Source organism: Notolabrus celidotus, chromosome 24 (genome assembly GCF_009762535.1).
Source record: "Notolabrus celidotus isolate fNotCel1 chromosome 24, fNotCel1.pri, whole genome shotgun sequence".
NCBI classification, from domain to species: domain Eukaryota; kingdom Metazoa; phylum Chordata; class Actinopteri; order Labriformes; family Labridae; genus Notolabrus; species Notolabrus celidotus.
This window is the reverse complement of record NC_048295.1, coordinates 3,194,380-3,218,285: the sequence shown is the minus strand read 5'-3', so window position 1 is coordinate 3,218,285 and position 23,906 is coordinate 3,194,380. Positions and strand designations below refer to the sequence as shown.

Genomic DNA, 23,906 nt, shown 5'->3' with positions numbered 1-23,906 from the left:
GTACAATTGCAAAATAGTCTCATGAATCACTGCGAGTCATGAAATCTTGAGAAAACGTCATAAAATTGCAATATGCATTCATAATGTATCTCAAAGCTATGATGCTGCGTCTTCAAAGAGGCATATGATCTCAGAGCCTGGTTACACAAGCTCTCCCCAGCACAGCCAGACAGTTTTTTTTTTGTCTTGTGGATTGTCTCACAATGTACCTATTCATATGTTAGCAGCAAGTTCACGAGAAGTTGTGTGAGACAAGCTCGGAACAAGACAGTCAATTATTCATCTGTGTTTCTGCAGTGAGGAGTTGTTTTTTGGCCTGGTCTCACCTTTCCGTGCAGAAGTATGAGGCTCTTGTTAGTACTGTCAGTGTTTTTCAGGGGGTGCCGGTGGAAAAACAACGGCGCATCATGAAAAATAATTCAAGAGGACAACATGGCAAACATACAGGTGTTCTGGAACAAATACTCGGAGGGCTTGGTAATGTAGAGCCATGAACTAAAGCCACACCGAACACAGGGAGATAACGTACAATCTGAATTAAAGGATAACAAAGATTCCCTTTTTATGGAAATTCCTCATCCATAAAAGTCTGTTAGCCTTTCCTGGGAATTTGGGTTCTTAATGAACTTTTGAAAACACCAAAACAAGAATATGAAACAGCCTCAGGTCTAATTCGGTGGATTAATTGCTGAATATATAGTTTTTATAACACTGAAACGCTGTGCTTCTTCTCTTCACTAACCAACTTTAAGGGCCTGTGTCCACCAACAACAAATCTTTCTGACCTGGCAGCTTCTATTTTCTATTCAAAATGAATGCAATTCACCATTTTCAGTGCTCAGTATCCTTAGCACAAAAACACCCTTAATGTCACTCGCATCACTCTCAGTCAACAATAGTTCAACTTCTGAAACACCACCACACTTCGCCTGCGTGCATTTTTCTGCATCTTGTAATCATTTCAGAAACCTCAAAATTCTTGAGGCTTACATATAGATTAAATATTAAATGAACCGACTTAGCTGTGCTGTGGAAGTTAAACTCTTACCACGCATTATTATTAATGCATGATGGAAGAGGAACTTGCAACTTGAAGCAACAAGCACATTCATATTTCATGCAAAAATTAGGGGAAAAAAGCATATATCAAGGGTATGCTGAGATTTAAATTTCTGCAGCTTCACTTTAACAGCACCTTATGATGGAAAAGCTTTCACTTGCGTGGGAGTAAATACCCTCTTCCAGGTGATAAAACGGTTGTATTTTAATAGATATTTGGTGTGCTGAGTCTCTCGACATTCATCACCCTCAGATATAAAAAGCAGGAACAGAAAAGCTATTAATATATTAATCTCTGCGATTTACCTCTTTGAAGATGAAGACGAGCATAACACTGTCATTAAAAGCTACAAGTCGGCGACAGCTTTTAAAATAGCACTCTCTAATAAAACTATTTGCACCTGGTAATAAGATAGCACAGGTGTGAGTGAGGGGAGACGCCATGCAGGTTGACACTCAGTGAGTCAGGAGAGAGTGGAAACGAACAGGACTGGTCGTATAGGAGGGGAAGACACCACCATCCCTGTCGGCCCCATGCATCTGCCACCATAATTTGTGATAATGACGGCATCCCAGCAGGGCCACTCTGCGCAGAGTGATCCGGAATTGATTTAGTGCATTAATTACGCCCCTGTTACGCCGGTGTCATGGACAATATTTTACAATTTGATAAGCAAAAGACGCGCCGTGGGATCATTTTGATGAATTGCGAGGGATCGGTGGCGGTGCGCTTTTATGGTCGTACCTTTTAATTTAACGGTAATCACTTTTCCCCTCCATGCCGAGGAAGCAGCAAGGCTTTAATTTCACCTCGGAGACCTCTGCTCTGCACCGTGTCTGCTTTGATCAGGCCGACTAAAAGGCAGGCATGCAGCAGACCACACATGCGCACAGATGAATGGCTTAGCAGCACAACAGAGCCTGAGACATAGCAGGCTGTGTGCATGCATGGTTAATGTGTTTGTGTGTACATGTACATATGTGCTGTATTAATGTATGTGCATCTACACAGCTACCCCTCTCTCTCTCTCTCTCTGCACTGAACCAACAGCTCTCCAGTGCTGCAGGCGATTCAGCCAAGAGCCCTGCAGTAATGAGCACGAGCAGTGTCCCAGCTATACCACCTACCAAGCACCCTCAGGGGCAAAAGACACCCTGACATGCAAACTGTGGGCCTGGAACTCCCACATGAGTTGCATGTGGACACTTGTGGTATTGTATACACATTTTGTTGTGTGTATTTGTACCCATTTGTGGATCTGATCACGGATGTCAAGTCTGGGAATAATTGAAGGTCCATCTATTTATGTTTCAGGTTCAGGAGATGTAAGCAGATCATGATGTTTCCTGACTGGATAAATACTCTTCTAAGAGAGATTTTCTTGTTGTGGAGTCTGTTTTCACACATTACATATCAGGTAAATTGAAAGTTCATGATAACAAATTCAAAGCTTAAACCTCAAAAACATCAAAATGATCATCAAGGCCAAGCACCTCCGCCTGGATAACGACTGAAACAGCAGCAACAAAGCAGAAATGACAAGTTCATTCAGGCGCAGCACAGATGAAAGACGGTCTTTTTTACTGAGTAAGCTTTACAAATGTTCCTTTTTTACTATCTATCTGAACAAATCCTTGAAACAAGTTAAATATGATCTCCAGTTTTTGTCTTTTTATATCATTTAATTCTTAACAACTCATGCATTCCCACTTCTACTGGACTCATTATCAGCTGCAGAGGAGGACTACATTCTGGTGAGGGAGTAAATGAAAAATAAAGATTAAAATGTTACATATGTAATTTTTCTCTTGGACTTGGACGTCTACATTACCCCACAATTAACAGGCTATAAGATACATCAGGGTCTTGCCACCATGATCTGGCAGGGTGCTAATTTTCCCAGCACTAAGAGCTGTAATTATGCAGGCACTGCCGGGAACCCGCCAGGCGCTAACAGCCTCCTGTTTTCAGGCGACAGTCCCAACCTTTTATGAGCTCCTCGGCTGGTTCAGAGGCTAATGAAACTGTACGATTCTCACCCCACTCTCCCACTGTTGAGATCATGGCGTCATTATTTGGTGGAGAGGCCCTGTGACAGCTATTGTGCGGTGTGAAGCACAATAGTGTGAAACATCTGTAGAGAGCAGGAGCAGCAAGAGAGAGAGAGAGGAGCACTTGACCTCCTCCACTGGCCTTGTCCTCTACTGCTCTCTGTCTCTCCATGTAAATGGCTGCTCTCGCTGTGAGGGGAGAGCTCTCTCAGCAGGCTTGTTCAAAATGCCCGCAGCACAGTCCCTACATACTGAGGGGGATTTGGACTGTTGCAGGGATCTATGTTAACAGAAATAAGACTTGTTTGCAAACATTAAGACCTGAGGGGACTTCAAACATGCTGCAAACATGTGCAAAAGTACAACACAAAGTGCTAACAGAAACCTGCAGCTAAAGGATTCAATTCATAAGAAATGCTGCATGTCAGATCTTCAAATCCAAAGTGCTTCAGGCCTGTGGTGGCACTCAGAACATCAGGGGAGAGCACAAGCTAAGTGATGCTCCTGGTAACAGATCTAAGGTACCTGTGCAGGGGAGTGGACCGAGCAGCTGACTCTTCTAAGGCTCTGAGCACAGGGAAGTGTCTTCAGGAGTTTCAAACCACCAGGAGCTTGGAGATGTCAGGCCTAGCACCTTTGTCAGCCATACTCAAAGCCTGAGACCGGTTTACTGTTGCTACGTTGTTCCCACAATGTCGTACACGATTGTTTAAAACTGTTCTGAAAAGCTGGCACAATCCAAACCCTGACAAATCACCAGACTTAAAGTACACTAAAGTAAGTTGCCATATCCTGACTAAATGCTGGATGGATGGTAAACACAGCTGAAGGACAGACACGAGTAGAGTCTGAATTACTGCCTCACAGTAAATTAATAGCATGGAGCCACACTCGCAGACAGAGAGAGGAGCGATCAGATGAGGGCTGAATAATGACACAAGGCGAGGCAGTAATCTCGGACTCACACGCTGATCTCGGCAGGTTGGTGCAAGGACACAAGAGATAAAAAAAATTGGAGCTAGACGTGACATATAAGACCGAGTATCAGGGTTTGTCATAATGTATTAGCAACCTTTACCACTAGCAAGTGTACCTCCTCTGCTCTCTAGTCCTGGCTGCAAGTACATGCACAGAGCACATGCACCCTGCGAGTAGTTTACTAAGCAGAAGAGTCATTAGGAGCAGCAGAATCTGCTCCTCTGCTTTGGAATTTGTGAGACTTCAGAGAATAGCTGAGCTGCACAATCACCGAGCGCTTTCATTCGCAGCTGATATACAGCCCAAGGAGAACGGGAAGGCCTTTGGTGAGGAGTCTCTTTTCTCTGCTCCTCTTCCCGTCTTATTTATCGTGTCCTCTGTTGCCTGGCTGCGCTAAAGTGAATTCATGGAGCCATGTCATCCCTCCTTTCTATCAAAAACTGAATGTGAGCCTCCTCAAAAATACATATCTTTCCATTCTTTGTCTCTTTTCTTGGCTTGTGTTTGCCAGAAATTAGCTCTGTAAAGAGTGATGACGTCAGCATATTGAAGTCGAGCACACACCTCCCTGACATTCATCTCCTTTTATTGCTGAGGTGTGCGTGTGTGTCACAGAACTTGTGTTTGGTAGACAACTTAAAAACACACCTTGACACACATGCATTGTCGCCTCAGGCTTTATGGACACACCCCCCGTGTCCCTCCGCTCTCTCAGCTGCAGCCCTGGCATCACGCCCTAGCTGTGTTTTGCAGCGCTAGCCGCCAGATTGATCCGGCTTTAATGAAGAGTCCTTCAGCCTAGGTGACATCATTAGCTGGTTGTGGGCCACTGCGGGCCACTTGGCAGGGCTACCCCTGCTTCACTTCTGGGAAAATGGGTCATTGTGAGTGACAGACAGGCCGTGGCCAGAGGAGCCGGCCAGCAAACTAGATGGAGAATAAGGGGGTAGAACGGGCAGCTGCACAGTGGTGTCTGCATTCACAGAACTTTTCACTTCTCAAGCTAAAGTGCTTCTGAGCAGCCCGAAAAGTTTGAGGGACTTAATCTCAACTTTAGTCAACTTACATCTCTGCGAAATGTACAATCAATCAGTCTGTAACCCAAATCTGTGCCTTTTGCCTGATTCTCTTGAAAAGCCTGAAGACTGGTGGACATGAAGTGCCAAGAAATTCAATAAATGAGGGAGGATTTATGCCTTTATGGATAGGACAGAAGGGATGACTGGAAATGATGGGAGGAGAGAGTGAGGGGAAGTATGTGGCAAATGTCTAGAGGTGGACTCAGACTTGGGAGAACCATAAGTCCTCTGTGACCTCTGACCTCTGATTGAATCTGTGGTACTTCAAAAAGTAATACATTGAATCTATAATAAAGCGATGCAAGACTAGAACAGCAAAGCATCCTTTAGTACCGTACAGATCTCTGTAACCTTGTGTGGTAAGCGCCACATGTGACGGACTCTACGCTGGAAAACACAAACAAAAAGATTTATCAGTGAGTCCAAATTGACACAGATGTGATATGGAGCGGGCTATAAAACCAGCATGATGACATTTCAGGTCCTCTTACACTCACAGTGAAGGGAGGCAGAGAATAAGGGAGCATCAGATAGATGTGGTTTGGAAGAAAGCTGGACCAGAGGAGGCTGCAGAGCCATCTCATCCATCTAACTGTCAGCATCTCACCAGGCAAAAATCACCAAGTTCATCCCCTCCCTTGCTCTACATTTCTGCCCCTCTAACCTCTCTCTCTCTCCACACACACACACAATCACATAAATATGCAGACAAAAACACACAGCCCTGTGGCTCTGCAGCTGAACGTTGTCATTTTAGCGCAGCAGCTGTTTTTGCCTGCCATAAAAGTGAGATTCCCTGTAGCTCTTCTCTCACTTGCTCACTCCTCTCTCCTTTCCCCCGAACCAGACAACTTCAGTTCATCCACGCTCTGTCCACACATTTGTCCACATGTACCTCCCAGGCTGCTGCTGTGTGAAAAAAAAAACAACAGAGTCCGAGTCTCTTTAGCCATTCCCAGCCGGCCTGCAGCTCAGAGTCGACGAGCATGATCTGAAATGTGAGCAAGATATGTGCACACGGTTTTGCTGAACTTTTCATGACCCTCTGAGTGTGTGTGTTGCTTCAGGTGCAGATCATGCAATAGTTAAGATGCAGACTGAAGGAAAAAGTACATTACAAGAAAACGGTATTCGTAGATTTAAAGTAAAATTATATGAATGCCTCAAGAGGGTACAAATTAATATACACAAGTGTTGTCAAGAGAAAAACTGGCTCTGAATCTCATAATTAATCACATGCATCAAGCTCATTTTAATAACATGTTCTTGATTGGTTTAACAATAAAGCCCTTTAAAAGTGAATATCCCTGTTAAGAACTAAGCTAAAGTGCCTGCGGCTGTGTAAGGCACAGCAATTATACCATTCATACTAATTATGGCACACTGAGTTCACTGAATTCATAGTATGCATTATTGCATGGAACTCCAGGATGTATTCAAGATAAGCGTAGAATTCTGAGAACTCTGTACACAGTGCTGACACTAAAAAAGTCTCTGAACACAGCCCAACATTTGGCATGCTGTTAACAGAAATGAAAAGCAAAATAAATGAGATTTTTCATCAAAATGATGTAAAATATCTCCTCTGAGTTATCAATCACAACCCAGTGGAGGTGTGTGAAGGTGTGTGTGTGTCTGCAGAGTGTGCTCTCTCTCTGTATTTTCTCATTTTCTTACTAATTCAGTCATTTTAAAGGCGTCAATCATCGTGCAGTGCTGTCAACAGTCCACAGGTTGACACTAATAGAAAAATAAAGGGACCAGGTGACATCTGAGTCTCTCTCTTCTGTCCCTGCATTCACATGTTGCTAACAACATACTAATCAGCATGTTAGTAGGCAGTGTGCAACGCATGCTGTTAGATGTAATGTACAGTCAACAGGTATATTCAGCTTTTAGCCTCCTTGTTTTTCTGTAACAGTAAGTGTCTTAATGCTGATGTTAGCTGTTGTATGTTGAGCTAATGTGTGGAAATAAGAGAAGCAGTGAAATGCTAATGTTTGTCAGGTATCTTATAATTCAGCAGTCTGACATTAAACAGCAATAAAGCCTCCAAACTGAAATGTGACACCAAAGGAAAATAGCTGCTCTGTGAATATGGTCAATAGCTTGATTACCAAAACCTTCCACGACAACCACATAACCCCCAAGGTTCCTGACCCCCCTCACATCCACTTAACAATCCCCCAGATGCTTAATTGTTTTCCCTAACGATGCTGCGTCTAATGGGACTGTTTATGGTGTTCATTTGATAGCGCTGGCCCAGTAATTAGACTACACCTCACTTCATTAAACAGCAGGAGGCAGAGGGGGAGGTGGGGGGAATATATGCACATGCAGTAGCACAAACAGTCCTGATGACACACACACACAGAGAGCAGCTCAAGACCATCGAGTGCGCTCCATAAGGGACGCTTGGCGATGGCACTTTGCATTCTGAGTGCTACTCATTTAGCTGCAGTGTCTCACAGACATTCCTTCCATAGTACTCCTCCTCACTAGTGCCTCTTATCATTAGCTCCATTGTACCGGTGTTCTGCATTGTGTTGTTCTGGCACAGGGCTTCAATCAATATCTATGAGTTCTCTCCCAGTGAATTACACGCTGAGCTCAACACTGGTTACATATCGTGACACCCTCCAGATAAGAGTCAGCAGAATGAGCCGCCTTGGATGCAAATTCCACTCTGTTAATGAACAAAGTAGACTGGAGTGAGTTTGCTGAATTCTTCCCCTTAGTTATTACACTCTAAATATTAAATTAAAGCCTGCATTTTAATATTTTCTAGGTATTATAAAGCTCTGAATCTACAGCTCTAAAATACAGCAGTGCTAAAAGATGTCGCTGTCCATGGTCCTGAAATCCATCCTCTACCTGTTATTGTGTCTGTCTCTGTCCATAGTCCTGAAATTCCCTCCTCTACCTGTTTTAGTGTGTCTCTGTCCATAGTCCTGAAATTCCCTCTTCTACCTGATTTAGTGTGTCTCTATCCATGGTCCTGAAAATCTAAACTCTACCTGATCTAGTATGTCTCTGTCCATAGTTCTTAAATTCCCACCTCTACCTGATCTAGTGTGTCTCTGTCCATGGTCCTGAAATTCCAACCCACAACTGTTCCTTTGTCTGTCTCTATCCGTGGTGCTGAATTCCAAACCTCTTTGGCTGCCTCTGAACGCACTCCCTTTTAGTGGGTTTTCATTACTTTATTAAATGTCCTAATTCTGAGAGTGTAATTTATGCATGACACGTTGCCAAAACAATCCCACACTGCGCTGAAAAAGTACCGTCAGTGGCACATGCACTTCTTTTTTGTTCACTCATGTACTACACTCGGCTTGTCAGAGCTGATGCGAAATGATGATTCACAAGAGTCTGAAATGTCAATTTACTCCTCACTATGGAGTACAACTGAGTGTCTGTTGTGTAGGTAGTAATGAATGAGAGAACAAGAGAGGGATTTTGCAAACAGCTTGTTTGTCTCTATCCGTGGTGCTGAAACATATTTCCCTGGTTTTATCTGAAATTTTAATTTCAACACAGAGCTCCATTAAAAGACTTTGTATGGTGATCGCTGAATACCAGATGGTGAATATGAAACAAAGGATTGTGGGAAAGATGGGATTGAACTTGTTGAACTCTAGGTGTATTTTAAATACAAGTTTAGTGAGCAAACCTCGGTCTCTCTTCATGGTCCTGAAACGTGTCTGTCTCGATCTATAGTGCTTATGGCTGCAGATTACAAGTAGTTTCACTTTCCTCAAAGCTGCCTGTTGTTTTTCAGGAGTAATCAATTTCTCATTTAGTCAAATAAGCGTCTTAGGATGCTTTCCCACACTTATTCAGCTGGTTTTGATATAGATAACACAATTATACATCTTCCCTTGACTCTCTTTGTATTCACACTGCAATATTGTAAAGTAGGCCAAAGCACACACCCTCGCAGGGCTGTCCTTACATCACAGCCTCCTTTCTTCACAAATATGGTTAACTAATGACATGCGTACTGATTGCACTTTGCATTGTGGGAAACCAGCCCAAAGAGAAGCAATGCTTGATATTTCAGATTTCAGAATTGGTCCATACCTTGAGAAAGGAGAGGTTGCGGTTTCGATCGATGCTGGTGATCTCCAGGTTGCCCATGACCACTTCGCAGTTCTCGTAGAGCTTCTTCAGGGTGCGGTACTGCTGATCCAGGTCGGACAGAGTGCTCAGCTTGTTCTCCGTGCCTGGACAAACTAGACACAGAAACAGAAAAGACCGTTAAAATATGACAACATATTCAGAGAAAGTCGAGAACAAATTCAAAAGGAGCACAGATTTTCAGATTACAATTCAAGAAGTGTGCTGAAAGATCAAAAACCAAAAGTATAGTTAATGTTTTTTGGTCATTCATGACCACGATACTCATTATCCTTAAATGCCAACAGGGAAGATTACTTGATCACACACAGAGGGCCACCCATACTGCAGCTGCTTAATACAATGTTGTACTTAAAGGTCAGATAATCCTCTAAACTTGGCATTTCTGTCCTAAAAAATGATTCAAATCTTATAATTTTTTTATATTTTGCCAAGAAAAGCTTGATTTTAGTCTGCAACCACTGAGGGTTCTACTGCACAACCAGACTGTAAAGCATAGTTCAATGACTGCTGTATGAAAAATGTCCTTAAAGGCGAGACAGTGATTTGAAAATGAGAGAAAGAGGGAGGAAGAGACCTTCAGGATTGGGGATTTCAGGCCAAAGACTAGATTAAGAGGAAGTATTGAAAGACAGTGAGAGAGAGAGAGAGAGAGAGAGAGAGAGAGAGAGAGAGAGAGAGAGAGAGACAAAGGGTCTGGGAGATTACGTAAATTGCTAAAAAGAGAGCAGAGTGTGCCAGACGTGACCCTCAACAATGAGGGAGCAGCCTGAGTCGAGACTTGGGGACGGACAAGTGGGGTTAGGAGGGTTGGATATCATTTCTCCGAGGCAGTGACCTACAGTCTGGGTCTGGCACCGGCACACCGTTTAATCAAAGATATTCAAATTGCATTGGTTGACCTTTGCAGAGGGTTTCACTTGGAGACTCAGCTGACGAGATTACGAGACTTTGAAGTTATTATAGTGAGTGGAAACAGCTCTGTTGGTGCGTGGGAAGGCCGGGCATAAACCAAAATAAGGATGAAACACACAGTCACACACCTGTCACATATCTCTAATAACCACCAACACCCTCTGGAAAACATTCTTCTAGTGGTTCACTCCCAGGGAAATGTCACAGAAGTCGAAGGTCAAGTGTCTTTGTGTGTCTTTTGTGTCACTTTTTTGTTCTTTGAGTTTCTCTCTGTGTTTTTTAAAGTCTCTTTGCAGTTCTTTGGGTCTCTTTCAAGTTTTCTGCTGAACTTCTTTCTCTTTGCATATTTGTTGCTTACCATTAGAAGCTTCAGATGAAAAATCTCAGGATAGTCGTCGTACCCGGCTTTGTCAAGAAGAAGCAAAGCCAGAAACTTGCTATTTTCTGTTCCAGGAAGTTGCTGTTTTCTGTTGTCGCACACATGGGTGGATTATCAGATAATCCATCCCCGGGCACAGCCATGCAGGAGGGCCTCTAACTGCACTGCATCAGAGAGTGACTCACGTTATGTCCCTTTCTTGTTGTTTTTTGTTTCTTGTGGTTGTTTTCTTTACCCTCCTGCTCACTTTGAATACCTTTGGTTGCATGGATGGGATTTTGCATCTATAAAGTTGCTTCTTGTGTCTTTTTGGTGACTTTGTGTCTCTGAAGTCGTTGTACATGCTGTTTAAGCCTCTTTATCATGTCGGTTTCATTCAAGACCGTAACTGACATGCATTATCTGTTCAAACAAAGCCTCTATAAATGATTGTATTCATCTGGAGTGCTAAATAATAAATGCCATCAACTAATGCACAGACTCCCACTGTAATTCGTTCCTCCCATTTCCACCATTAAGCTTCCTTTCCGTCCCTGCCAGCCTCTCTAACCACCACCAGCCAGTCAGTCAGTCAGCCTCCCCAGCCTCAGTCCTGCTACCATCTGCTCCATTCAGCTGGCACCACCGCCGTGTTACTACGGGCACGACTGGAGCTTTGTGTGTCGTTGTATCAGTGTGCTTGTGTGAGTGTGGTATAGACGCTGAATTGGAGTTTGGCACGGAGTGATTAAGCTGCTCATTAAAGTTTGTCAGGGGTTCAACTTTGGGCATGTCTGACTTTTGGATTAGAATTCCACTTTTGCAAAAAACTGCATATGTTGGCTGGTTTGGTCTGTTACGGGATCGAGTGAATATGACTCCATCAAATTTAGAAATTCACAAGAGTAACTGGACTTTCACTTGACTGACTAGTCATTTAAATTCAGAACTTTACCACAGAATTAGACTCATCTTTAACCCATGATAGACTTTCTGGAGTCACTTCTGGTGTTTTTACAAGTAGAAGTTATCTACGAATGCAAACTCATCGCCTGTAGGCTCCATGTTTTCACAAAATATAACTTTCAGTTCCTAAATTTGAACAGAGAGAACTATATTTGTCTTAACTGCTACACCACATATGATAAGAGTATCAGAGCCACAGGTTCCAGGAAGTGCTTATTAGATTGAATGTAAAACCAGTTTTCTTGGACTTCTCTCATGACATACCATCAAGGGTTATTCGGTACACTCTCCAGCTCTTCACGTCATGTTTACGAGTATGTTTATGATAACTCAAAGCATATTTCTTCAAGGGTAGCTTTTCCCGTAGTGCACATTTTCTTCAATATCATACATGTTGTACTCAACATAAGAGCCTCTGCCGATGCTGTACCCTTTATTTCCTGCTCTTTGTGTGAGAAGTGAATCACTGGAAATGCACACATCTGTGAGTGTTTTCAATGTTAACAAACTGAAAACAAACTTTTATCAGGACTACACAAGATTCATCAGCTGTTCAGGGTTTCTCTTCTACAATGTCTCAATAACAAAACAGGAACTCAGCGCTCCCTGGTTGTGTAACTCACTTTGCTTTAAATGACCAATAGAACTTAACTATACATTTCAGTCGCTCTCAAGATTTTACTTGCTGCTTTTTTAACTTCATCTGTTTCTCTTGCTGTGTATTTAATGTTGGATATTTTGCCTTACAGGGCATTTTGTGCATTGTAGCTTAAGTATCACACTCATTTGGGGGAAAAAATTGCATTTGCATTCATTTAGAACAAAGAAAAACCCCAAAAATATGTACTATTTGCTCATATTTTAGGCTAAAAATGTGAAAAAAATGGTTTTGAGCTGTTTGAGTGTGGCTATTTGCTGGTTTCCTACGTTCCTTGTTGTAGCAGACAGGATATCTTTTGGTTTTTGACACTTGAGCATGATACCTGGGGATTTCTTGATCTGAGATTAGAATTTTCTTTCCCTTATTTTTTGAACTTAGGTACAAAAGTCTTGTTTGTGCATCATATCTGAAGGGAAGTGCAATTTTACTCTCTTTAACTTCATCAAGTTTCAGCTGCAAACACAAAATTTAAAGGAAAACAAACAGTCTGAAACCTTGTGTTTGTTAAAATAGTATTAGCTTTCATAAAGAGGCGTCACGGTGAGTTTCATTGTGGTTAGAAACTCATCACAGGAGTTTTCACATGAATGGAAACTCAGGGTCAGTCAGCACCTTTTAATGCATTGTACCTTCCTCCTCTAAACACGCCTGCTGTACATTTCCCACTAACCTAAGTTCATTTTTTCCACGTCTAAGTACCAATCTCAGAGAGACAGAACTGAAAGAGGAAAGAGAAAACCAATGGACTATTGCATAGTTGAACCTGCCCCTATATTGGACAACATTGAGAGCTCATAAAGTCCAATATTGCTTTATGGATCGTTGGCTCGGCAAAGACAGCCGCACTTCCTCTCCTCTGTGATCCTCCATATTGCTGCGGGTGTGTGAAACAGAATGGCAGTGAGGGGACCTGAGCGATGGTGATAAATGAGATTTGCTGACCAAACACGCGCACACACACACTCACACTGATGAGTTATTATTAGATGAAATGATTTAAGAGCAGCTACAAACTCAAAGGAAGTCGATGCAAGAGGCTCAAAATTGCTGGGATCGATAAACGAATGTGCGTGTGGGGGGTTTTATTTTGAAAGGTTAGCGGGCGTCTGTAATAATCCCTTATTGAAACCCACGCCCAGGTTAGTCTACGCCTGTGTGTGGTGATAAAAGATCAGAGGGGAGAGGTGAGTAGTGAAGAACTCTCTGAAGCCAATATCAGCAGATGAAAACACACACACACACACAAAGAGAGAGAAAGAGAAATGGCATTCAGTCAGGGTGAGTAAGCAAGGTAAAGTCGGCCACAGAGGGAGAATTGAAAGAGAAGGAGAAGAAAGATGGATGGAGACAGAAAGAGAGACACCGTCTTGTATTTGCGAGAGTGGGAATGACATCTTGGAGCATTAGCATTCATATCAACACGCTCTACTGTAAACGCTCTTCTCTCTGGGCTCATTTCAAAAGTGTCCACATCCATCTGCTCCACCTCTACCTCTCTCTCTCTCCTCTTAATTTCTTTTTCTCTCTGCCTGTAGCCATTTATTTCTCTGTCTCTGCCCTCCCTCTCTCCCTTCATTCTTCCTTCTCTCAGGCTCAGCGGTGAACGATGTAAGTATTGAGCCATTGCCTTTTTTTCCCAGTTAATGCATGGGGTGACACAGGACCCTGTTCACCTGATGGCCCATGTGTGTGTGTGTATGTGTGAGAGTAGATATGTGTCAATCAGAGCTATAGCTACAATATCTGGACAGCTGTAAGGCAGCTTGGATTGTTTTCAGCAGCCTCATCCTGCTTCTTAAAGCCTCAGCTGAAGATCTTCTCTAAGTGTTTGAATTTAATCTCCAAACTCATCAAAAGCAGCGCTGTGAACCAGGGCGAGAACTAAAGGCTGCTTTTATTGTGAAGGCAGAGAAACACCTCCTGTTACATTTATATAAGGAAGACTGCCGTCTAATGATAAAAATGCTGTTAAAATGTTATTTAAAGAACATTATGGTGGGCTGAAAGATGTAAAAAAAAAAGCAAAAGAAGAACAGAATAAAGCTTAAATAGAGAGGAAGAAAGAATGAACAAAAATCAGGGAGGAAAAAAAGAAAGAGTTTGCAAAAGTAAGGTAGAAAGGTAGAGATGAATGAAAAAGAAAGGATGAATCCAAAAGGTCATAAAAGGAAAGAATAAAAGGAAACTGAAGGAAAACATGAAGAAAGAAAGAAAAAAAGATAAAAAGAAAGAAAGAAAATACTTTGACAAAGTTTCCAAAAGGAAAAAGGACAAAACAAGAGAGAAAGAAAGATAGTAAGGAATAATTAAAAAAGCAAAAAGAAAGACAGGCAGAAAGAAACATAGAAAGAAAAGGTAAAACAAAATAAAGAGAGAGGGGAAAGAAGAAAAATAAGGAAAGACTTAAGAAAGAAAGTAGAAAAGGAAAAACAAAAGAAAGAACAGAAGTAGGACAGAGATGATGTGAACACTGGTCATAGAGGCTAGGCTTTGAACGAGGGAGCTCTCAGTAATTTGGGCAACAGAGGGAAAAAGAAAACAAGGGAATAAAGCCGGCGATGAAAACAAAGAGAAGAATGGAATGAAAAGAAAGTCATTCATGTTAAAGAAGAACTGTTGGGGATTTTGGTGCCCTCAGCCGATACCAAACTCCAATGACTCACTGCTTTCACTCCAGAGTCCTCTCCTCGCTCACTATGAAGACTCCACTGTATGTTTCCAGAACGGAGAGATAATGAGCTTTAAAGAAGGGATAATGATGTTCTGCTTTTCATACATGTTTGTGGTTCTATCTCTTCAGCCTCAGTCTGTGTGTGCTGGCTCGTGTATACTTTTGAAAAGCAGTGACTTCTGGAAGAAAGGAAACTTCTTAGCTGTGTAACCCAGTTTCGCTGCTAGCGTACCCCTCATAGTCCATTTTTCCTCGCTGAAACGGAGAGAATTTAATCTCCCTAAATTGAATTACAACTTAATCCTGTCTCAAAACATTCCTCCTGGAACACACTGAGCATTTCTGGAACAATACGGGAACATCCGAACATTTCTTGAAAGCCGTGGACAGGTGTGAGCGTGCATACACGATGGTTAAAGCCGTACGGTTTGTTTCTGATGCGGCCGGGAAGACAGACACGTTTGTCCCCGCTTATTCTCTCTGACATGTTGCTTGATCTCAGTTCTCTCTTCATCTCTGCTTTTCTTCTCCCCGTGTCTGATCTCTCATCGTGTTTCTGTCCTCCTGTTGCAGTTAAAGGCTCAGATTGACTCATTTTTTCCATTAAGGCTCTTCTCTTTTCTTCACTCTCTACTCCTTTACTTCTGGCGTTAGCAAGACTTCTACGAATCCTCCATACATTAGCAGAGGCTTAACATAGCTGTGACTCAGTTTGAAGAGACCAGTGGAATTACATTTCTTTTAAAAAAAGTACTTTTACATGATCACATGAATCATCATTTCCTTGTCAAGAAGAGAAAATGTACTGCTGGAACATCAGAACATGTGAACCCATGAAAACTACGAAACAGGGAAACAGTAACCCGATTCAAATGCTTCAAATCGCTAGCATGCTATGTGCTGCAATGTGACACAATATGAAACAATAAGATGCAACATGATAAGTTATGATACAACATACTTAGATCTCGGTTTTGCACATGCATGCCTCAACAACTCATCAGACTTTCAGAATAAAACTGTCAGCAATCATTAATCAAGTCACTGTAACTACTGAGTTGATTTCAGCATAAGTCCCGCCTCTTACAAAGCAAAGAGCCAATCATAGCTCAGGATTTTAGGGAGCCAACCTGGGTGGCCGTTTGGATTTCAAGGGGCCCTGGCTCCACCTCTAGATCTGCCCCTGGATAGGTTTAGGAAAGGTCATATAACCAATACACGTATGTCAACACGAGGCAGAAACTCCTCTCCTCTGAGCTGCAATCCTCACCACAAGAAAGAAAAGAGACACCACCACCCATGTTTCATCACACACACACACAAACACACACACACACACACACAGTGTCTCGACTCCCTCCCACACGCCTGAATTCAAACGACACAGGAGCCCAGACTGACATCAGTGTTGGACGGTTATTACCAGACCTAGCAGCCTCCATCCCCCTCCTTGTCACTCGACCACAACCGCCACCTTCATCATCTTCCTCATCATCTATTTCCCCGCCGCTCAGGAGCCCCTCACACCCGCTGATGGAGGTGGTGCTGACGCGGCAGCTGTGCGGCTTATGGGCTCGGCTTTCTGTATTTCTGATGAAGAGTTTCGTTCCAAAACGAGAGGAAAAAGTAGCTCATCTGAGAACATGACTGATGGCTGAAGTTTAAGTCCGGTGTGGAGTAATTGAATTCATAACCTCTTGAAGGTTGCCCTTGGTTAATAGAATTGTAATATTTTTACAGATAGTTAAAAATGAATCTCAAATTTATGATATTTCGGGGCTTTTAAATACATTGGTGATGTATAAAGAGCTCTTTAAAGGGTCCCTTGTGACCCCTTATAAACTCTGAAGTGAGACAATTCTCTTCATATTTTAGGAATTACTTCACTTCATTTAGCATGCCTGGAATAATGAACCTTAGAGGCTAAAAAAAGTCCAGACAGTGAAGTTATTTTACTTCTCAGATTCTGCAAAAGTGCCTTTAACTCTCGGAGGGACTGGGTTAATCCAAGTCAGCCATCCTCTCTCAAATCCTATCTGTGAAGGTGCTGTGTGTAATAAACCTGCATGTTAATCCAGGAAAACTTCTGCTTAACTTTTTCTTTTCTTTTTCCTCTCTCTCTCCATGTAACGCTCCGGCTTCTTTCTTAAGTGTTTGTTTCTGAAGGCTGAGAACAAAAACACATCCCTCAAAAACAGAAGACTCTTTGAAAGAAGCTTTTTCAATTTGCAATAAGCTTGCCGTCTCTTGTGGAGTCCCTTTTGTGCTCATTTGTGAGAATAAATGCACCGTAAACTTGCTTTTAGACTAGTAATTTAACATAATAGCTGAGCTTGGGTTTCTAATTTATGTTTGTTTTCATATTATTTAATCCCACAGATAACATTCTCTGAAAAATTGCTCTTTTAATGTCTGGAATTAGTGAAAAAACTGTGCTTCATTTTGTTTCCCATTACAGAAAATTAATATCCAGCAACATCTTTCTTAAGCTGTTGATTAAAACTTCAGATGTGAGCTGAAGATGAAGTGTGATGAAAACAAAATGAAGAAAAGGTTAAAGACTGTATTAAACATGGACATAGTTGAAGTGATGTCACCCATTGGTTTTTGCTACCAAGGCATTTTGAATAAGGTCACCATATTGGAAAATGCTACCATAATGCAACTTTGAGTCAAAGGTTGTAGACTGTATCAAACATGGAGTTAGTCTTGGTGGCATCATCCTTTGGTTTTGGTTTCCAAAGGCAAGTTAAAGCCCAACAACGGAAGTCGCCATGTTGGAAATGCATACTCAAGCTAGCTTTCACTCAAAGGTTGAAGACTGTAGAAAACATGGCTGATTTGGGGCCTGCCTCAAGTGGACGCTCAAGGAACTGCACCAGAGGCTGCAGCATGGTAAAGGTGCATAAGATTAAAAGATAGAGAAGTCAGGCTCTTTACCCAGAAATGTCTGACATCAGTATATGAATTGTTTTGTCACTGCTGCTCTAACGTGTGGTGTAATTAATGCAGACCACACGCCTAATGGCTCCACTTAATTATGTTGTATATTAAGCTTAACTTAAAATAGCACTTGTCTCTTAAGACCATTGTTTGATTGATGTGGCTGATTTTTAATCTCTGAGTAGCTGCAGCATATTCACACTTTTTTGACTGAGGTAGGAAGTATTGTTTGCTTAGCTTCATCTTAAAGGTGCCTGGTTGGTCTAAGGAAATAGTAGTGCTCTAAATTTGGTAATAGAGAAGTTATTTGCTTGTTAATATTTGCTTGCATCACAAGTTACCCCCTTCTCATCCAGTGTCCCTGGACAGAAGAAATTAAATGCTACAGTAGCTTTAACACGGGCTCATCCTGTGCTACCAATCACAAGGTCAAAAATGCTCTTTGTCACCTGAGAGACAAAAACCCAGGGAGCAAAACATCCACAATCAAAGCCTCTGTCATCCCGACTTTGATAATTGACTGACATGATGATAAATGTGGGGATGGATAACCGCAGTGTTAAAAATGTACAGAAGTTGAATGCGGTTTGGAAGGAGAGCGTACATTTACATCAAAGTTCATTCAGTGTTGCTTACTGGGGTGTCCCCTCTAACTTCAAATTGTCCCTGACAGCTCCAGGCGGCTGATCTTGGGCCAGCAGGAGGTCAGACCCATCAATCATCTCCCAGCAGGGTCTCTTCCCCTTCATGCTCACTGGCTGGCCCCCCTGTTGCTCCTCTTCACACCTCCTCTTCTTCTTCGCTCTCTGATTTTTGTCACCCTTTTCTTTTCGTTCCCTTTTATCTTCCTCCTCCATTTGACCCGCTTTTCGCTCTTTTTTTCCTCCCATTGGGCTTTCCCATGTATCTTAATTGTCCGCCGCTGCAGTCGCCATCAATTATCATTCCATATATGTCCGTGACACGCACATACACACACACGCACGCACACACACATCAGGCACGCAGTAAAAGAGTAAAGACTCATGACACACTGAGCTGCACACACAGGAATGCTGGACCTCCTCCATCAAAAAGGGCAATCATTCCTCAGCGGGCGCTGGGATATCACCTGCTACACTGACACAGGTGGGTGGGGGGGGTCATTTGTATAACAGATGTGTGCGTGTGCGTATGGGAGCATTTGCATGTGTGTGTGTGTGTGTGTCAGACACAGGTTTAATGACTCGTCCCAGCCAATTTTCAGCCGGTGGCTTCTCTTTGTGAGGAAATGAGGTTTGTAGTTAATGTAGCACAGAAGGGCTGCCTGTGATCACGCATGTGTGTGTGTGTGTGCGTGTGTGCGCGAGTCTATGTGTGTGTGTGTGTGTCAGTTCCAGTGAGTTGGCTCCGAGCAGAATATTAGTGGGAACCATATGGGAGGAATCATTATGAAGGAACGTTGGAGAACATTTATGCCGTGAGGCCGGCGTGTATCAATATCGGATACGCCTTCAGTGTAAAGATGCATGCAATGTGTGTTTGTGGAAGTGTGTTTAGCTCTGCCTCTCTTTATAAATCACATTATGGGGTGTCTTTGTGTGTTTTCGTCTGGAGAAAGATTTACTTCCTTGATTTATTCTGAACGCAGCAGTTTCATTTAACTGTTGACAAAGAGAGGCCACAAACACGACCGGCTCCTTCTCACTCACACATACATACTGATGTCTCTTAATGAGATATAAAAGCACATAAAACCACCAGCTTGAAGACCCACAGTCTGTAAGAGGTTACTTTGATATCTGAACCTTCTGCTGAAGGATAGGTGACAACAAAGTGACTATAAGAGGAAACACTTTGTCCACACGGGGTGCCAAAATCAAGACAAACTCAAGGTTCCTCAGAGGAGCTTTAAGGGATGTTTAGGTGACAGAACTACTTGGGGTGCTGGTTAGAGGGATCAATATCAATTTCAGCCTGTTGCATAACAAACCAGAGTCCCCTCACAGGTGACTTGACGTTATCTAATGACGTAAGAACTTAAAAAACTGACTTAATTAAAAGCTAAAGTTTTGTAAATCAACTTTTTGAAACATTGAAATTGTTGATTAAAGTCCCATGTTGATAGGCCCAGCCTTCATCCTCCAAAGCACCCAGAATAGACTTTTGTGCTTGTTATAGAAGTCATGTGACGCCACATCCAACCTCTAAGCCTCAAACAAAGAGTCCAGGAATATCCCAAGTGTGTCATTTTTAGGAGCACAAGGCCACTGACCAAGCAGCTGTATTAGATAACTCTAGAGTACAACAAACCATCACCATGTACCAGAGATATAAGGACACACACAAAGTTAAACACACATGCACACATCTAAATGCACTCAGATGTCTGTCTGTACCGTCATTAACCCTCAAAGTGAACCGGAGCAAACACTAAAGCTCATTCAGAAACATCAGGGATGTATGCACACATGCACGACTGCACATGTAAACACACCAACAGTCAGAGCACCAGAGGGGGAAGGGGGGAGGATGGGGTTTCCCAGTGGAGGAAATAAGTTTGGGTTGGATGTAATGAGCAACTGAAAGGCAAATGAGCCCTTCAGTGTGACGGCCTCTATCTAAACCCAGACAGCCTGTGTCGAGGGAGACGCTTTATTGCTGAGAGAATCCAAAATGTCATTCATCTAGCTGTGCACTGGCCTCCCCCCTTCACCACTTTTTACCCCCCCTTCCACCAACTCATTCCATTCCTGTCATCTTTTTCTTTTTCACCCTCTTCCACAATTCTTCCCCATTTTTCCCAACCTGTCAGTCTTTTGACGTACCTCTGTCTCCTGACTTTGTCCTTCTCCATTGCCAATAAAGGTCTCCTTATACTCTTCAAACTTTACCTTCCTCCTCTCTCTTTTTTTTTTTATCTGCCTTCTTTTCCCCTGTCAACTCTTCCTCTCCCCTTCACTGCCTTGTGCCTAACGTTTGAAATTTGTCGTGGGCTCATGTGCCGGGATGTGACAGACAACAAAAACTGGAATAAAAAGCCAAGATGAGTTTATAGAAACTATGGTTACATTTTCAAATGGCTTGTTATGTTCAACAAGCAGAACACAACTCAGAATCTTCACTTCACTTAATCAAGTTGTCTGAGTATGAAAATATATGTTCCCGAAATGATTTCCTAGAGGTAAAGCTAATCTGCTCAGCTGGAGAGACTCTCAGTGTGTTTACTCTGGAGTTTGATGGCTGCTTGTTCCTACAGCGAGCACCTTTTGTGCACATTTAAATATTCTTATGGGTTTGAGTGATGTTCTTAAAAGCCTCACTACTTCTGGAGAGAGTGTTTCACCAACTGCTGCTTCTGAGGTTAAGAGTGGTCTCTCCGTTCTCACACAGTCTCCAGAAATCTCCTCCGTTAGCTCTTGCCCTGAAGACATGCTACGTTTGGAACGATGACTGCAGAGTTTGTTTGAAGATATTCTGGGAAACACAGTTAAACCAGAACCTCCAGACAAAACTCAAGGCAGACGCAGACAAAACAGTCGATGGAGTGCATTACAACATCATGTCATTGAGGAGGAGCTCTTTGAACATCACAGATGATGTGCAGCGAAACAGAGATTGCGTACGAGAGAGGGTATTTTTTCTTTAAATAGAATAAGATGAAGCAGACAGAGCTGCGGAGAGAAAGTCTGGCTCTTGACCATGGATTGTAGCCGTAGGCACAAAACTCTCAATGGAGACAATCGGTCGAAAACATGGCAACAGCATCAAACGCAGCTGAATCCCAGCCCATCAAAAAATTGCTTGAAACGCTGGTGCCAGGAGCAAAATATGGAGCTTTTTTGTTAACAGAGCTCGCCAAGATGGACGCCTAACCGAGGCACTAAAACACTTGTGTGTAAAGTTGCGAGGAAATGTGTCCAATTCAAGTGCATCAACTGTCTTGTGACATAACTTGATGGTTTTTGTTGCTGTGGCTGTTAAAGATACTTTCTACTTCTGTTCAGAATCCATGTTCAAAATAAAAAACAGGGTCAAACACGATCCAATGAGTCAAACTGTCTTACGCTGAAGATTAACACGTCTACACTTCATCACAAATAAAACTGAAACACTGGGAAATGTTTTCAATGATGTGTGATGATCAGGCACAGAAAGTAGTTAGGTTTAGGAAGATAACATAGTCAGGATGCATCAAACACACGTTACATAACATGGGACCAAACTACCATATGTTACTCTGCAGAGACGACGCTCCAACTCAAGCATTTGGATCTTCTTTTGCTGCTCAGGCTTTTTCATCCAAAGCTGAATCTCTAATTCTTTGACTTCTAAGGCCACTGATTTAGTTTTGCATCTTCTTGTCTGACTGCTTCACTTTTAAACCGGCTTGAATGCTGCTGAGTTTTTGGGGTGCACTGCAGATTTGGTAAAACACCTCCTCAACCAAAGCCCTGCATTATTCCACCTTCATTTTGTTTGTTACCACGCTTGAAAACAGCTCCCTTATCTACCAATGACACCAAATGATCTCTTTTATTACAGCTGAACCACGTTAGGCTAGGACAGTGGTTTCATCATCAAGACCTCCTAACCCTTACAAAACATACACAGATAAACATACGTCCTTACACACTAAAGAACATTATCACACATGTTCCTGCGTCTCATGGTCAGACCATGATGGAGAATGATTGCTGAGAGGTCTGGAGACATACGGCATGGGAGAAAGTACTGCTGAATAAAACAGCTCTGAGCTGCTCTGTGGCTTGACTAACAAATGACTGCGACTTAATAAAAGATATCTAACTTTCGATGACCCCACATACCCAGAACATCCAGGCGAACACAGGCATGCCGACACTCAGCTCCTAAATCTAAATGTCAAACAGAGAACACTAAATTAGAAACTACAAATCTAAAAGTTTGGACCAACACCAAGTAAACTCCTGTCCTTACTTCTGAGCAAACCTCAATTCCCCCTCCACTCCCTCCCCTTCCTCTTCCTCCATCGCACCGTATTTTTGTCTTTTTGTTTTTAATTCTGTGCGGCCGCCCTCATTCATCTTTGGCAAAATCAATAACCATTCGCCGGCCTGCAAGAGTTGAGGGATGTAAATAGCAGAAATCTGACATTCGCAGGATATAAAACAACAGGCTTTCAATATAATCAACGGTGGTGCCGGTGCCATTCCTCAAACAATCCATAGCCTTATTAAAAAGGGGCCAATAATTTAGCCCCTGTGTGCCGGCCGCGGAGGGAGCGTGGCAATAGTGTCTGATGAGTCAGGAGCTGTGGGTATGACAGGGAGAGGATTTAAAGATGAGGACAGAGCATGCAGCCTTATCCATTAATGTTAACATGGATAGAATGTATGTGCTGCATAATTCTCCTGTTTGTTTTGCATGCTGCTGGTTGGTTTTGCTGCCCTGGCCTCTCATTTGTCTTGTTATAGGAAGGTATTCTCCTCTTACATGAGAAGAATATGCATGATAACAATGCTTGCATGTTTTTAGATTAATTGTGCATCATCACCGGGGTAAACAGACAGTATCTAGCCTCGAAATGCTCCTAGAGAGACAAAAAGAAGAGCAAAAGTGGCCAAAATGAAAAAAATAATGGCTTCCCTATCTTTCCAGAAAGCTTTTTGCTAAAAATAAGAGGCACCATTCTTGTTCCATGGTCAAACAGAAGACAAATGGGCCACAATATGTGTGAAAAATAGTCAAAAAGAGCAAGAGCACAAAACCCACAAAGGCCACAGAGTTTTAACCAAGCAGTGTCTGGGAGAAAGGCTGCTGCTGCAGCACAAAATGAAATGATCTACTGTGTTTCCTCGTGAAGCGAATGCTCTCTTTCTGATGTGTTTATGTGCATTATTTTTCATGCAGTGTTAAGTTTAAGTGTTTATGCTCAGATGTGTGTTTGCTAGTGGGTGTGTAACTGTGTCGTGGGTGTTTTTCTACCCCCGCAAAAGCACAAGTAAGGAACTGTTTTTGGAGCTCTGTGCTGTGGGCTGTTGAAAGTATGTACTGTATGTGTGATTTTTCTGGGCTTGTTATGTGGTACATGTGTACTCCACAGCATCCTTGTGTAATGGAAAA

General features: G+C 42.5%; 1 protein-coding gene across 3 annotated transcripts in view; it reads right to left on the bottom strand.

Annotated features, from left to right (window-relative positions):
* Nucleotides 1-23,906, bottom strand: part of LOC117807957 (receptor tyrosine-protein kinase erbB-4-like) — a 223,996-nt gene that overhangs the window by 100,012 nt on the left and 100,078 nt on the right. For all 3 annotated transcript variants that reach the window (XM_034677300.1, XM_034677298.1, XM_034677299.1), the window contains exon 2: nucleotides 9,252-9,403. In XM_034677300.1, the coding sequence (XP_034533191.1) occupies nucleotides 9,252-9,403 (152 nt within the window). The remainder of the gene's footprint in view (nucleotides 1-9,251; nucleotides 9,404-23,906) is intronic.